Raw genomic sequence first — 14,481 nt, forward strand, 5'->3', positions numbered from 1 at the left:
GTTCGATTTTGTTTGCCAACCTGGTTAAAATGTCATATATAATTACCTTAAAGATAAATCGTCCAGCTCAAACCTTTGTAGGGGTAAGAGGTGGGACCATCATCATCATCATCATCACAAGCAGCACGGTTTGTGATTTATTTTTCGTCAGAGTAAACGGCAACCAGACTTTATGTGTAAGCATCCGATGACTTTCATTCAGAAGTGAAAAATGCAGGGCTGTTACAAGATTTTCTAAATTTGATCCGCGAAATTCGCGATTTCTCAAAAGAAATCCGCGACTTCAAATACTAATCCGCGACAAAAAAAAAAAAAAAAACTGTTTTCATTGCCTAAAAATACCATTTATATACTACTACATGGCATTTCAAGCTTATTGCTTATAGCATATTAGATTTTTGCCTGCTCTCAACTTAGTGTTCTTTGAAGTACTTTCACATTTTAATTGAGAGCTTTCTATGCCTGTACCATCCTATGCCCAAAGAAGTAGAGAAATTTACCAATCCGAAAAATTAATAGTCCGGACGGGAAACGAACTTGCTTTGTAGCTGCGCCTTTACCGACTGAGCTAAAGGAGTATCGTTTGTAACGGTTCTATAACATTCCACCGAAAACCATTCCCTAGAAAACCATTCCCCAGAAAAAACATTCCCCAGAATGTACCATTCCCCAGAAAAGCATTCCCAAGAATGTACCATTCCCCAGAAAAGATGATGAAATTAGTAATTTTCACTTTTCTTTTTTTTTACTATTGATAATACACTATGTTTACTTTTATGGAACTATGTATTTATCATTTCCAAACCATTTTTAGCTCTTTATAAAATGACAACCTTCAAGTTTTCGGGCACTTCGTTCATCATTTGATAAGTCAAAGGGTCTATTATGCAATCCAATTCAACCAGTCGGAAACTGTTAAACCTTATCGAAGAATTGTTCGATCTGAGTTGAAGAATTTCTCGTGATGGATTAAAAAATCGGTGCATGGAAAGTTGAACTACCGATTACAAATTTTTAACATTATTCCACTCTTTATTATCCCAAATGGTCATTACATAGAATCCCTTGCGAAAAACTATTGATTATATATTTTCCTTATATATTAAAAGAAGGGAATATTCCCTTTTTTATCATACATCCAAAGAATTTATTATTTTCTCTTTTATATATTCAAAGAAGGGAATATTCCCTTCTTTATCGTTTATCCAAAAAATTAATTATTTCCTTTTCATATATTTTCAAAGAAGGGAAAACCCCTTGACCCATTAAGAAGTTTTCTTCTTCTTTTTATATACACGAAAGAAGATTCCAGGAGTGACTATAATAAACAAAAATAGTAAATCTAATACATGTCATACTTTTCTGGGGAATGGTACATTCTGGGGAATGGTACATTCTGGGGAATGGTACATTCTGGGGAATGAGATTCTGGGGAATGGTTTTCTGGGGAATGGTTTTCTGGGGAATGGTTTTCTGGGGAATGTTATAGAACCGTTTGTAGCATTTGAAAAAAAATAACAATGTATCATCTTCAGTTATTTATGTATAGTATAAATTCTGAGTAATTAGTGTACATAATAAAATATTATGAGATTCTATTGAATAATACCGGCCTAGATTTGATGAAACATTATTTTAAAAAAAATAATGCAATTTCATTTGAAATGCAAATTTTCTTGAAAGTTAACCTTTGCGTCTCTGACGTATTATGCTGTTCTAAATGTTGTAGTTAATTTGGCTGTAGTTTTCTCAAATTTTGACCGATTCAAACCAAACACCCTGCACATAATTGAGAAATTACCAGAGATTTATAAGACACCCTTAATGTTCACGTCGCGTTCTGTATTTACACGGATATTCCTTGGTGTCTGTCCAATGGTGAGACATTTTCATTATTTTTTATATCTACTATGAACCTATTCGTTGTCAAATCATGACCGAATCGTATATGTGACTTTGTAAATCGTCGAGGACATCAGTTGATTTGTTCTACTAGATCAACCAAGACTGCAATAATGTCTGTAGTATCGAAAAATGTCCAATCAGATTCAAAGTGTCTATGTGGATCATGCATGATCTATTTCCGAGTAATCCAGATGTTGTAGGTTCTTCAAATCGTCCTGGAGTTCAAATAATTTGATCTACTAGATCAACCGAGATTGGGACAATATCTTTAGTATCGAAATATTTCCCGGCAGATGCACAGTGTCTATGTGGATCATGAATGAACTATTGCTATGTATACCAGATGTTTTAGGATCTCTAAATCATTCTGGAGTTCAGATGATTTATTCTACTAGATCAACCACCACTGGAATAAAGTCTGTAGTATCGAAATATGTCCAAACAGATTCATAGTGTCTAAATGGATAATGATTTATTTCCACGTATACCAGATGATCTAGGTTCTCCAAATCGTCCTGCAGTTCTAGATGTTTTACTAGATCAACAAAGACTGGGATAATATCGAAATATCGATATGGAAATCCTAGACAGTTCAGCTTCGAACCTGTTCGGATACGGTTGTGTATAAGTTTATTTCTGTTTTGTGCGTGCGTTCGCTGATTTTGCCAGATTAGCGCTGGCACTCTGCCTCCTGGACGGTTATACGTGTGTGATTGGTGGTTTTCTCGCTTTCCGAGAAGTTTTGGAATCGAAAAAGAAAACGTGATGCATCATGTTTGCAGGCATCAGAAGAAGTGTCGCTATCGGCGTTGTTTGTTTTTTTCTTCGCTTGTGCTCCCGGTACAGAAATTTGTGGCGTCGCGTGTGATAGTTTTTGATTTCAGTTTGTTTACGCGTTGTATGATTTTGTGAGCGGTCGCTTCGTGTTCGCGTCATGGAGCAATCGACTACATTCGACCAGAGGATTGATCCCCGTAGGGCGGGTCTATGATCGGAGCTACTACACCAAGCGTGACATAGCTGCTTGCAAGGGATTCAGTTGGACTGATTTGGTGAGATTGTTCCATTTTTCTACTTTTGTCTATTTAAACTTAATTTCTATGAATGCGTATCGTTTGGAATCATTTGATTCGGATGAGACTCTTAACTTTTATTTGTTTACATTGTGTTTCAATTGGTATTCTTAAGAACTTCATAAATAAGGTTTCAATATTTAAATTGAGCAGATCGACTAGCCTGGTGGCTGCCGCTTTTGCTTACTGAGTAGAAGACCGTCGGGGATCCACATTGTAAAGATTCCCTATTTTCAGCTTTTTTACAGGCTGGAGTTGTTGTTTGAACCATTTAGTTTATTAATTTAATTTATCTGTATAACAATTATTCACAAGCATTCTTCCAGGTCAATTCAAGAATAGTTTGATGATGATAAATCTTCCTAATATTCACATTACAGTTATGACCCGATCCTGTCAATCTCTCCGCGCATCAGACTGTTATTTTTCAATAATTATACATAATTGTAATTTCATACCTTCCTCCTTCAAGATGAATGTTTAAGATACAAATACTTTGCTAGCTGACAAAATGGGGTCATTGCTGTATAATTATTCTCTTTTTGCAGCCTTCATTCAGACTGGATCTATTGATTTAAATTATTTGAGTTTTCTTCCAGCTCTTTGATGACGGAACATCACTAGATTTATACTGTAATGATTCGCTCTTACAGCTTTCACCCTGGTTTTGTCTGTTGATTTGATTTGTTTGAATTGGTTTTCAGCTCTTTGGTGTTGGCAGTCGCGGGCGATCAATTTTGCTCATGCTCATGCTCTAAGTTCATTTTCAGCATTTCGATGATGGAACGTCTTCAGATTTGTATTATAATGGGGCTTATTGCGGATGTCACATCACGGTGAAAAGTTGTCACTTGTCGTCACGGTGAAGTGATTCCCATTTGATTTGTACGGTAATCACGGCTCTTATTCTGAGTATCACTTTCTTATCACCGTGTAGTGACACCCGTAATAAGGCCCAATGATACACCATTTGGTTTTGGCTTCGGGCAAATCCAAGTATAATGCATGATAACACTGATTCATTTAAAACCATGGTCGCATCACTTATCAAGGTGAATCCTGATCCAACGAACCCAACTTACTAACAAAATCTCCTTTTCTGTGTCTTTTGTTGGAAATTTCAGGGTTACATCTTCCTTATTGGGAGCTGAGGAGACATAGAGCTGCATCATATTGTATGTAAAATAATTATTATTTTCATTGCGGAATACCAGTTTTTTTATCCATATAAATGTATTTTCATTATTACGTATTTTAATGTTCTGATATATTTCATTTCTCCATTACATATGTTTACTATATATATAAATAAATACTGGGTTGGGAGGGAGCATCAGGGTATCATTTGACCTGAAACTGGACGATTGGAGTGGTATGACAACCGGAGTCTAGGAGGGAATAAACACTATCATTTTCTTTATCCTACCGATTCGATTGTGATGGTGTGAATTCTACTCCAACAGTTTCAGTTAGATTGACGCGCCCTTCTTAACAAACCATCCTGTAGGAAGCTTAATAAGTATTGCGAATTGCGTTATTCGATTTGTTGGATCGTATCGTTGGAAGGAGATTCTTAAATTCCCGTGGATTTCGCGTAAGTGTCTCTGCTTACGGGTCCACCCCACCGTTTTTGGCCCTTCATACAGCGATATTGTGAATTCAGATCGGTAGCTCAAATTGATCTTGCTATTAAGTGGAGCTGCATACAAGACAAGATCTTCGAAGGGATGGTGGCTACCTTACATACATACATACATATCGATATGGAAATCCTAGAACATTTGACTTGCACGAAAATAGGTCGGGCACGATCCACATAGACACTTTGAATCTGTTTGGACATATTTCGATACTACAGACATTATTGCAGTCTTGGTTGATATAGTAGAACAAATCAACTGAACTCCAGGACGATTTAGAGAACCTAGAATATCCGAATACATGTCAATTACTCGCATATATACGATTCGTGTATGATTTGATAACGAAAAATGTTATGTTCATATTGAAAATAAAAAAACCATGAAAATGTTTCACATTGGACAGACCCCAGGGAATTTCCGTGTAAATCCGGACGTATGGAATTGAGATCATTTCTTGATTATTTGCAGGGTGTTTGGTTTGAACCGGTAAAAAATTGAGAGCCAAATGAACAACAAAATTGATGACAGCAAAATAATCCGGGACGGAAAGATTACAATGAATTCCACAATTTTTGTGACAGCACATCAGTCCCTTCGCGATTTTCACGACATCTTTTATTGTTTCCGCGATTTTCGCGACTGAAAGTACAAATCCGCGAAAATCGCGAAATCCGCGAAATTCGCGAAATCCGCGCCTGTTGTAACAGCCCTGAAAATGTATTGTCGATAACGAAGCTTCAGGGAGACAAAAACAATTATATAACCTGAAAAATGTTCAAACAAATTCAATGTACTAAATACAGCGAAGAAATGTTTTTCATCTAAAATTACTAAAATATTGTCAGTAATGAATACAATACTTGTAGTTCACTGGCTGTGTGAACAATAATGTTTATTTACTTTGCTTGTTTGGTACCGCGCTTGACAGTTCGATTGGTACTTCTGGCTTCACTCTTGGCGGGACTCTTATTATAACATTGACTCTGGATAATTTAGGTACAAATCCCTGCAATTGTATTTTGTTTTCTCCGCCCATCTCTCCCTCTGAGTATTTGTAAATTTCCATAACCATTTCAGTTAAAGTTTAGCAGGGATTATAGACAATATTTAACCATTTTGGGTAAAGTCCAGGTATGGTTTGCGTTTATGCAGGTCCTTGTGCAGGTCAAGGTGAACAAAAAGTTTTTCCATGGTTATAGAAAAGAGCAAATTGTTTTTTTTTTTAAATATAGTTTCAGTTTGTACCAAATTACCTATCTCAAATTTTGGAATCCTTGATTTGGAAACGATTGCGCTGTGTGGATCAGCTAGAACCACCTTAATGAACTATGTATGAATCTATAATGTAATCTATTATAGATGGGTACTTTAGTCTCCTTTCCAACCTAAGTAAACAAACTAGATTGATCAATGCCGATACCAACAGAGGCCAACGACAAAAATAATTTATTCGGGACAGGTAGGGACTTACCTCCAGATTCGTGCATTGAAAAATTTTCTGAGCGAGATGATCGTCTCCTGGATACGAGAAAATTGGCTCCATATTGATGTTCGACAGCAAGCACAACCGGCACAGTTTGTTTAGCCTGCAACATAAAACATGGTTTTCGAAATTCTTGTTGAATCAAAAAAATGATGCTATAGTATTGTCATCTTACGGGTAGCAGTCATTAGTCGCCGGATGTACCCTAGGCGTAGCGACATTGCTGATCGATGTGGCACTGGCAAGTTGCTTTCTCACGGGGAATGAAGATGTTTTCGCCTTGTAATGCCCTCTTCCTTTTCTACCGCGTTTTGCCATTGCGAACGGAGGAACTTTTCGTCGGAATCCTTCGATTTAACACTTTCCGAGACCGGTTAATATCGAAGTAAAAGAGGAAAATAAAATTTTAACCACACAAGAAGCTGCTGGCGGAAAGAATTTTAGCTCAAACGCCAAGTGAATTTCCACTTTCGACCGATTTGCACTCACGCACACATTCATGCAAAGTTTATGCAAGTTTATGTCAAACGATCTAAACAGGTAAGTGTACTGTTAATTTAACTTCATCGCTTTTTTACGTTTATTTACTTTGACAATCGATCAACACTCAATGACTTTTATATTATAAGGTCTGCGCGGAAACAGCAAAATACGCTAAAATGACTATAAAGGACTAAATTTTGACTATAAAGTACACTCTTAGCTACGATCACCGACAAACCGACATGAAACTAAAACTTAACTCTTGATCGATAATCCATAACGGTGGATTCAAATGTGCAGCGATCCCATCTGTCAAAACCATAGAAATTTGTTATCTAAATAAAAATAATTTTCCCGGAATAGATTAGACACGAACTAGCTCAAACATTTAGTATGTGTGTTCGTGGCTAGGATACACATTTTTCGCGAACACGACGGCAGATGTCAGTTTTGTGCTTTGTTCAGAAATTTGATAATACCATAATACTTTGTATGATCATTCATCTCGGTCTGTCGGTGCTACGATTACCTAAAATTATCGGTAAAAAATTATCGGTTTTTTTACCGATAAAAATCGTTACTTTTCACTATAAATAGGCTACTTTTTAGTATAAATTAGGTAATTTTTAGCGTTAATTATTGGTAATCCATGATTACCCCTGTGATTACCGATAATTTAGGTATGTGCACTTTCTTGGATTATCGGTAATTTTTACCGATATCTAGGTATTTTTTCCCGACTTTAAGGTATGTGCATCTTAGCGTGTATGCATATTCGGCTAAAACCAGCCCAGTGGCAGGCGCGTATACGGGGGGGAACATGGGGAACATGGAACATGGGGAACATAGGGAACATGTTATACCGTGACAGCGGGCCCAAAACAGCAAAATAAACAATTTGAGCCCGGGACATGCTGCCTACTGTCAAACGCTATAGGCAACCGGTGAACACAGGTGAACACTCGTGTTTATTTCAGTTACCATGGAGACGTAATTTGTGATTAGCCCCGGTCCCTTTCAAATTGTATCATTATTTATGAACGGCCTTATATTTGAAATGACGTTTCACATTCATCTAGTGATGTCCGATTTTCATTCGAATAATCGTTTAATCGATTAACGAACCGAAAAGTAAACTATTTATAATCGGTTAGATCAAGCCGATATAAGCATTAACATCTCCACAGGATCATCACCGATCGTTTCATACATGTGCTGCACTCTCATTCGTGGAAAAATGGCAGCACAGCGAACAAAAAATAATCGATTAGTTGTTAATCGAGTAATTAAAAAATGGGACATCTCTGATTTTGGTGTGATTGTTTTGATAAAAATGAGCGCAAAATTTCATCTATTCCGAGGGGGCAGCAAAACCACAAAATTACCTTGAATACGGGGGGTTCTCATTGGATGAAAGGGACCGTGAAAGAAGACACTAAAATAGAAAGTTTTTCTTCCGACAGTTTCATCTTAGTATTCATCTTTGGTATAGGCCTTCCCGAAAATAAAATTACCTAGGTTCCAAGCTAATCGATGCACCCCTCGAAACATAGGAAAATCCACGAACCCCTCATTTTATCTGTCAAACTTTCATGGCAAATCAAAACAATCATTGTGTAGTACTAAAATTTCGACTAGAATGGGACACGTTAATCGATTTGCTTGGGACCAATAGGCTAGTCAAGTAGCGAGCCAATTTAAAATCGATAGTTTCGTATTGATTGTTGTTATAGCTCTCCAGTCTGGACAGCGTTTAAAATAGAAAGTTTTTCTTCCGACAGTTTCATCTTTGGTTGAACACCTTGTACAATAAATGCAAATGCAGTCTAAAAGGCAATTGCGTGCCCCTCGGTCTCAAGTTCATCATGCGCCTATGCACTGAAGGCATCCATCAAGCTGATGGTTGCAGCTAAAGTCGGTGTATAATGAGTCACGCCAAGAGTGAAGCCAATAGCGGCCAATAGTACGTTCAGACTACAGAGTTATAACAACAATCAATACGAAACTAACGATTTTAAATTGGCTCACCACTTTAGTAGCCTATTGGTCCCTAGCAAACGATTAACGTACCCTATTCTAGTTGAAATTCTATTACTACACTATGTTTGTTTTGATTCGCTATGAAAGTTTGACAGATAACATCAGGGGTGTGTGGATTCATGCAGAACATGCAGGGGTGAGTGAAATAGCTTGGGACTGCTTGGGACCGTTGTTCTGGTACTGAGTGAGCCAAAAATAATAATGATTTTCTTCGGGACCTACTAGTCTTAGAGTTACCTCTATGGTTATAACATGTTATAGCGCTATCTTGATGGTGGTTTCTGTGTTACAATTAGTTGACAACCGTTATAACATGTTATAACCATAGAGGTAACTCTAAGACTACTGGGTCCCGAAGAAAATCATTATTATTTTTGGCTCACTCAGTACCAGAACAACGGTCCCAAGCAGTTCCAAGCTATTTCACTCACCCCTGCATGTTCTGCATGAATCCACACACCCCTGATGTTATCTGTCAAACTTTCATAGCTAATCAAAACAAACATAGTGTAGTAATAGAATTTCAACTAGAATAGGGTACGTTAATCGTTTGCTTGGGACCAATAGGCTACTAAAGTGGTGAGCCAATTTAAAATCGTTAGTTTCGTATTGATTGTTGTTATAACGTTGGTAGTAGTGTTGCCATGTGGTAAATCCAGTAGTAGTGGTGTTGCCATGTGGTACACTGAAAAATTGCAATAGCAGGTTAGTCACCAAAGTTTTCGAGCCGCTCCGTCTGTCACTTCGTTTGTGGTATTAGTTGTTATAACCACAAACGAAGTGACAGACGGAGCGGCTCGAAAACTTTGGTGACTAACTTGCTATTGCAATTTTTCAGTGTACCACATGGCAACACCACTACTACTGGATTGTACCACACGGCAACACTACTACTAGATTGAACTAGCATTTTCACCAAATGTACTAGAATGTTTTGGTTCTATCTCTTTCACTCTACTCAAAACTGAAATGCATTAAAAAATGATAAAATGATACGCACTCTTTGCACACTGTCAAAGAATCATTGTACACAAAATCAACTTTGTTCATATCAAAACAAAAAAACTAACCCATCTGGTGGATGATGGCACAAGCTTCCAAGAAAATTCTATTACAGTGAACCACATTATTTTAATGGATTTCTTCGCCAGTAAGTCGTCTGTCACTTCGTTTGTGGTTATAACTCTCCAGTCTGGACAGCGTTCAAGTCTACCTTTTGAACTGTTAAACCAGCAACCTATCGTACAAAGTAAACAAACATTACGATGCTATGGTCAACGAAAGGTATTGCAATCAAATATAAAATATAATCGAAGAAATGACCATAATCACGCAGTGAGCATTAAATTGTCGTGGGATACGTTTGGTAATGATCAGTAATGAGAATTTCTACTATTTTTTGATAAGATAATTTGACATAATCACCGATATAATGATTTACTACAGCTTCTTTTTTTTTCTCGCTAGAAGTCATTTGAAGTTGATGTACACGGTGTTTCGTGAATACCCATTAATGGGTAAAAAAATACCCATTTTCAAACCATGTATGCAGCTGTCAAAAAATGGGGGAATTTTGAAATCATAAAATGGGTGAAAAAATACCCATTTAAAGAATCAGTTCACGGTTGAATAATGGGTATATTTTTTACCCATTAATGGGTGAAAAAACACTTCGAAATTTTATCGTCTCATTTCCGTCACCGGCTCATTGGGAATGCAAACCTCGATGCAAACAGTTACTGTCCACAGCAACGATCTCCGGAAAATGTTAGAATCCAAAACGTTGGAGAGGCTTACGGATAAGTCAATACAATGGATAATTTGTATTATAATGTTTCGTGAAAAATTTGAGCGGAACACCTGCATTTATTGTCAATGTTTTAAAAACATTTTTACATCAACGAGCGCTTGCATCCTCCATTTGTAAAAATGGGTATTTTTTCACCCATTTAACAGTAAACACAATATAAGAAAATGGGTGAAAAAACACCCATTTATTGACAGACCACCCATTTACCCATTTATGAGTAAACCATAGTTTACCCATTAAATGAGGAGGGGCACTTTTAGCGGAAATGGGTATTTTTATACCCATTAATGGGTTTTCGCGAAACACCGTGTAGAAGTCCTCTGTTGCCAAGTGAAAAGAAAGGGAATCTTTCGGAAACCGTGATGCGAGTTCAACTGTTTTTCTCTTGGCGTGACTCATTATACACCGACACTAGTTGCAGCGATGAACCCTCTCTTGAGACCTTTAACGATTCTAAAGTAGATTTTCTTCCGCAAGCCTTCCGGGAATCCTTTTACGAAGAACGATGGAACTTTCTGCTTCTTTCCCACCTTCGGTTCAACGCAATTTTTTTATTAGAATTATAGACGTTTTCTAGGATGGCGTAACGATTATTCGCCAACGGCTTCATCAATGCCAATTGAGCACTGGTGGTGTCCGATTGGGATCTGGTCCCAGCCGGAATAGCAGTCGCGTCAACACGCGGCGGTTTCCCGAGGTCGTGCGATGCTTCACCAAACACCGCGAAAAAGGAGCGTTAACACTATCGCAACGAACTAGCGAACAACTCGAGATAGCGAGTAAAAACCGAACTGTACTGCTTGACAATGTAAATGCGGCTTCGGATTGTTTCGTTTGATACCAACTATGTGTTGGCTCTGTTAGGAAAGACACCTTGTGGTCTAAGCAAATGTATGGGCAATTTTGATGCTTCCAATTTTCGTCAAATTGCTTAGTTGATTAACTATTTTCACTATTTGTACTATATGCCAAACAAATGCTAGATAAATCGTCAAATGGCATATTTGCACATCAATGCTTTCGAGAAATATGCGTTTGAAAACACCCTCCATTTTCATTACATGCCTCATTTTCGATTTCTTAATGTGCCCCACACTATAGTAAAGAAAGACGTAGTCGTATGTCAAAAGAGTGAGCTTCCCTAATAAAAATGTTAAAGTTAATTTGCTTAACGACGTGTTCGAGGTATCATCCAAACCATTTGTGGAACAGTTCAACCATTCGGGTTATCGTTCGTTTATGTTTTTTTATTATTATTATTAGGGTTGGGAACCGTATGATCGATTGGGGTTCGTTATGAATGAATGGTGCGAACTGATCCACGTTTTTGATCTACTGTGTCATCTTTTTAAATAACCTATTCACGTTTATTTAAAAGACATATATTTTATTCTATTCTGCTATTTCCTAAAACTAACATAATATGTAGATATAATGCATAATATGTTGGAAGATGAGCTTAATACAAGTTGTGCGTTAAAGCACAACGGATTGCGGAATATTTTATAATTGCAACAAAGTTTTCGATTTGGTATTCTACATCACTGAATAAAACACAATGCAATGAACAAAACTGAGCCATTCATACCTTATTAAAACGTGTTTATATGAAATAAGCTTCTCGTGCTTGTAAAGTTTAAAATTCTCCCAGTTGGGTACAGCTTTTCCTCCTATCATTTAACTGACCATTTTCTTCGTCTTCAATTTCACTATTTGTTTGTATGATCCCGTACGTACTCAAGTCTACTGTCTTAAAAAATCAATTAGTATCGATTTTAATCAGCCCATTTGTTTATTCAAATACCGGAATCCATCCACCGGGATTTCGGTCTAATTTTTAGGTAGTTCAAATATACCGTAGGATCACAAAGTGAACTGGGGTACATTAAGGGAGAATCGCACCTGTTAGAATCAGCAGGACGCCGCTATGTGAGATCGACGATTTCTATGGGCGGTTCAATGATTGTTACGTCGGGAATATTATTCAAAGGCATCAAAAGCTCATCAAGATCCATTCTTTCCAGCAGTAGATCTAAATTGAGAGGTTCCAGTTCTACACGACACGGACGAACATCGGTGTGTCTGGCAAGGCTTTGTTTGTCGTCGAATCGCTCATCACAATAATCGCATTTGTAGGTTGTTATTTCATCGTAGCATGAACTATCGTAAGGATTGAAATCGTCCAACACATTATGGAATTGGGTCGACTTCCGACGCGAATTGCCTCCTCCACTGGATGGATAGTCGCTTCCATAGTCAGAACTCACCGAGGTGCGACGAACAGGACTGACATAGCCATAGGTCATGCATGAGTTTCGTCTCCTAGGGAATACAGCCTCTCCAGTAGCTGCTCTGTGTATAATCGAACGATAATGCTGATGCAAACCCTGAGGACTGGCGAAAAACCGTTGGCATAATTTGCATTCGATTACACCGTCCGACACATGTTTTTCTGCTTTGTGCTTGTTAAGCTCTGCACTTGTAAAAAAGGACTTAGAACAGAACTTACATGTCAATTCATGCTTTTTATCGGTATGGTAGAGATCAATATGTTGCCGGATTTGTATTGCGTACGGAAATGATCCATCGCAAAATTCGCAATTGAACAAATCGTCACTCCTTATCGGTTCTATTGTGGAAGCACGAGAGGTTCCACCAGCAGACCCCTCGCTAGATGGACTCGGACAAATAGCACCGTTCAAGCGAGCCAGAGGTATTACTAGAGAAGGAACCTTGTTTGCAACGGAAAGGCTCAACCTTTTCCTTTTAGGGGACTCTTCTTGGGTGTCGGTTTCATATGCTAATTGCCGGATAGGAAGTACCTCTTCAGCATCATCGTCTCCATCATCATCCTTCTCATCATCGTTCTCACTCCAGGAAACATCGCTTGCACTTGTGGACTCCTCCAAGTTGCTACGTGTCGATTTTCTCCCAGAATTTGTTCGCTTGTGTTTAACTGTTGGCATTTGATTCGCACCACCTGTGCGAATTACCATTCGAAGTTCATTGCCAGTTGATTCAGAACTTCTTTGTTGGCTTGCCAGAAGGTTTTTGATTATCTTATTATTTCTTTGACACAGCTCAAAAAATTGATAACTTTTGTATACCGATGTCTTGCAGGACATGCAAATTGATGTTGGGCCAACTGCAGCATTTTCCTCGACCTGTAAAAAAGGTAATCGCTATCAAATAAGTTTAAAAATAACTCGTCAAACCAACTAAACAAACCTGAACGCCAGTGCACGCGAAAATTTTGTTGGCCAAACTGTTATCGCCAGGATGAATAAAAATCGGCTCCGTATCTTCTGCACGCATCAAGCAAAGGCGGCAAATGTAGCGAAATGCTGATCTAAACAAAATTCCAATGCAAACGCAGAGTGAACGCAGGAAGGAAATTGCTTTCGTCGATAAGGATTGAATTTATACTTACTCTGAACTTGTTTTTGGTGGTTGTTTCGGTAGATTGCACCTGCAACATAGTTCACTCATATTTTGTGCAATTTATTGAATTTTTGTTCAAAATATCTATCGAAAACACGTAAACTTCTTCGGAACTTCTTGTAATCTATGTTGCCAGCGCCATATTTTTATTATAGTTCATTTGCTATAATTAATGCTTGGTTTGATGATGATGTTGCTTCACATTGCATGCCCAGTGGTTTTGAAATAAATTTGACGGATAAAACCCTTCAGTAAAAGTATGGACGACTGAAACTCGGACTGAAACCAGAAATCTGAAAAGAGTTGTTCCCACGCACCGAGGCTCCCACACACAATTTTTATCTAAAAATTTTGCTGTATTTTGCCGATCTATAAAACCACACTCAACCAAAACATCATCCTGGCATTGAATGATTATTGCCTCACTCAAGCCCTATAACTATTATCAGATGGTTTTGAGATGATCGTCATTCGATTTATCATCTGTTGGAATATGAACAAATCAAATGACAATCATCCTTATAATGAATGATTTTAGATCGATTTGCGAAAACCAAAGTAGACATAAATCAAACATAAAATCATAGGATAATCGTATTATTT

General features: G+C 37.7%; 3 protein-coding genes across 4 annotated transcripts in view; 1 reads left to right on the plus strand and 2 right to left on the minus strand.

The window, feature by feature from the left end:
• The window catches only part of LOC135699836 (zinc finger protein pita-like), a 32,232-nt gene extending 25,655 nt beyond the window's left edge, over positions 1-6,577 (minus strand). For both annotated transcript variants that reach the window (XM_065220187.1, XM_065220186.1), the window contains exons 1-2: positions 6,280-6,577; positions 6,093-6,207 (exon numbers count right to left, since the gene is read on the minus strand). In XM_065220187.1, coding sequence (XP_065076259.1) covers positions 6,093-6,207; positions 6,280-6,422 — 258 coding nt within the window. In that variant the 5' untranslated portion in view covers positions 6,423-6,577. The remainder of the gene's footprint in view (positions 1-6,092; positions 6,208-6,279) is intronic.
• Positions 1-14,481, plus strand: part of pasi1 (pasiflora 1) — a 256,430-nt gene that overhangs the window by 58,799 nt on the left and 183,150 nt on the right. The window lies entirely within an intron of this gene.
• LOC135699837 (zinc finger protein 652-like) lies at positions 11,892-14,006 on the minus strand. Its single transcript, XM_065220188.1, has 3 exons — positions 13,868-14,006; positions 13,666-13,786; positions 11,892-13,601 (listed from the first exon to the last, which is right to left on the minus strand). Exons 1-3 carry the CDS (start codon positions 13,924-13,926, stop codon positions 12,363-12,365), a joined length of 1,419 nt encoding a protein of 472 aa, XP_065076260.1. The 5' UTR covers positions 13,927-14,006; the 3' UTR covers positions 11,892-12,362.

Source organism: Ochlerotatus camptorhynchus, unplaced genomic scaffold, assembly GCF_037179485.1.
Source record: "Ochlerotatus camptorhynchus isolate MF236.1 unplaced genomic scaffold, CSIRO-AGI_Acam_v1.1 ptg000118l, whole genome shotgun sequence".
Taxonomy (NCBI): Eukaryota; Metazoa; Arthropoda; class Insecta; order Diptera; family Culicidae; genus Ochlerotatus; species Ochlerotatus camptorhynchus.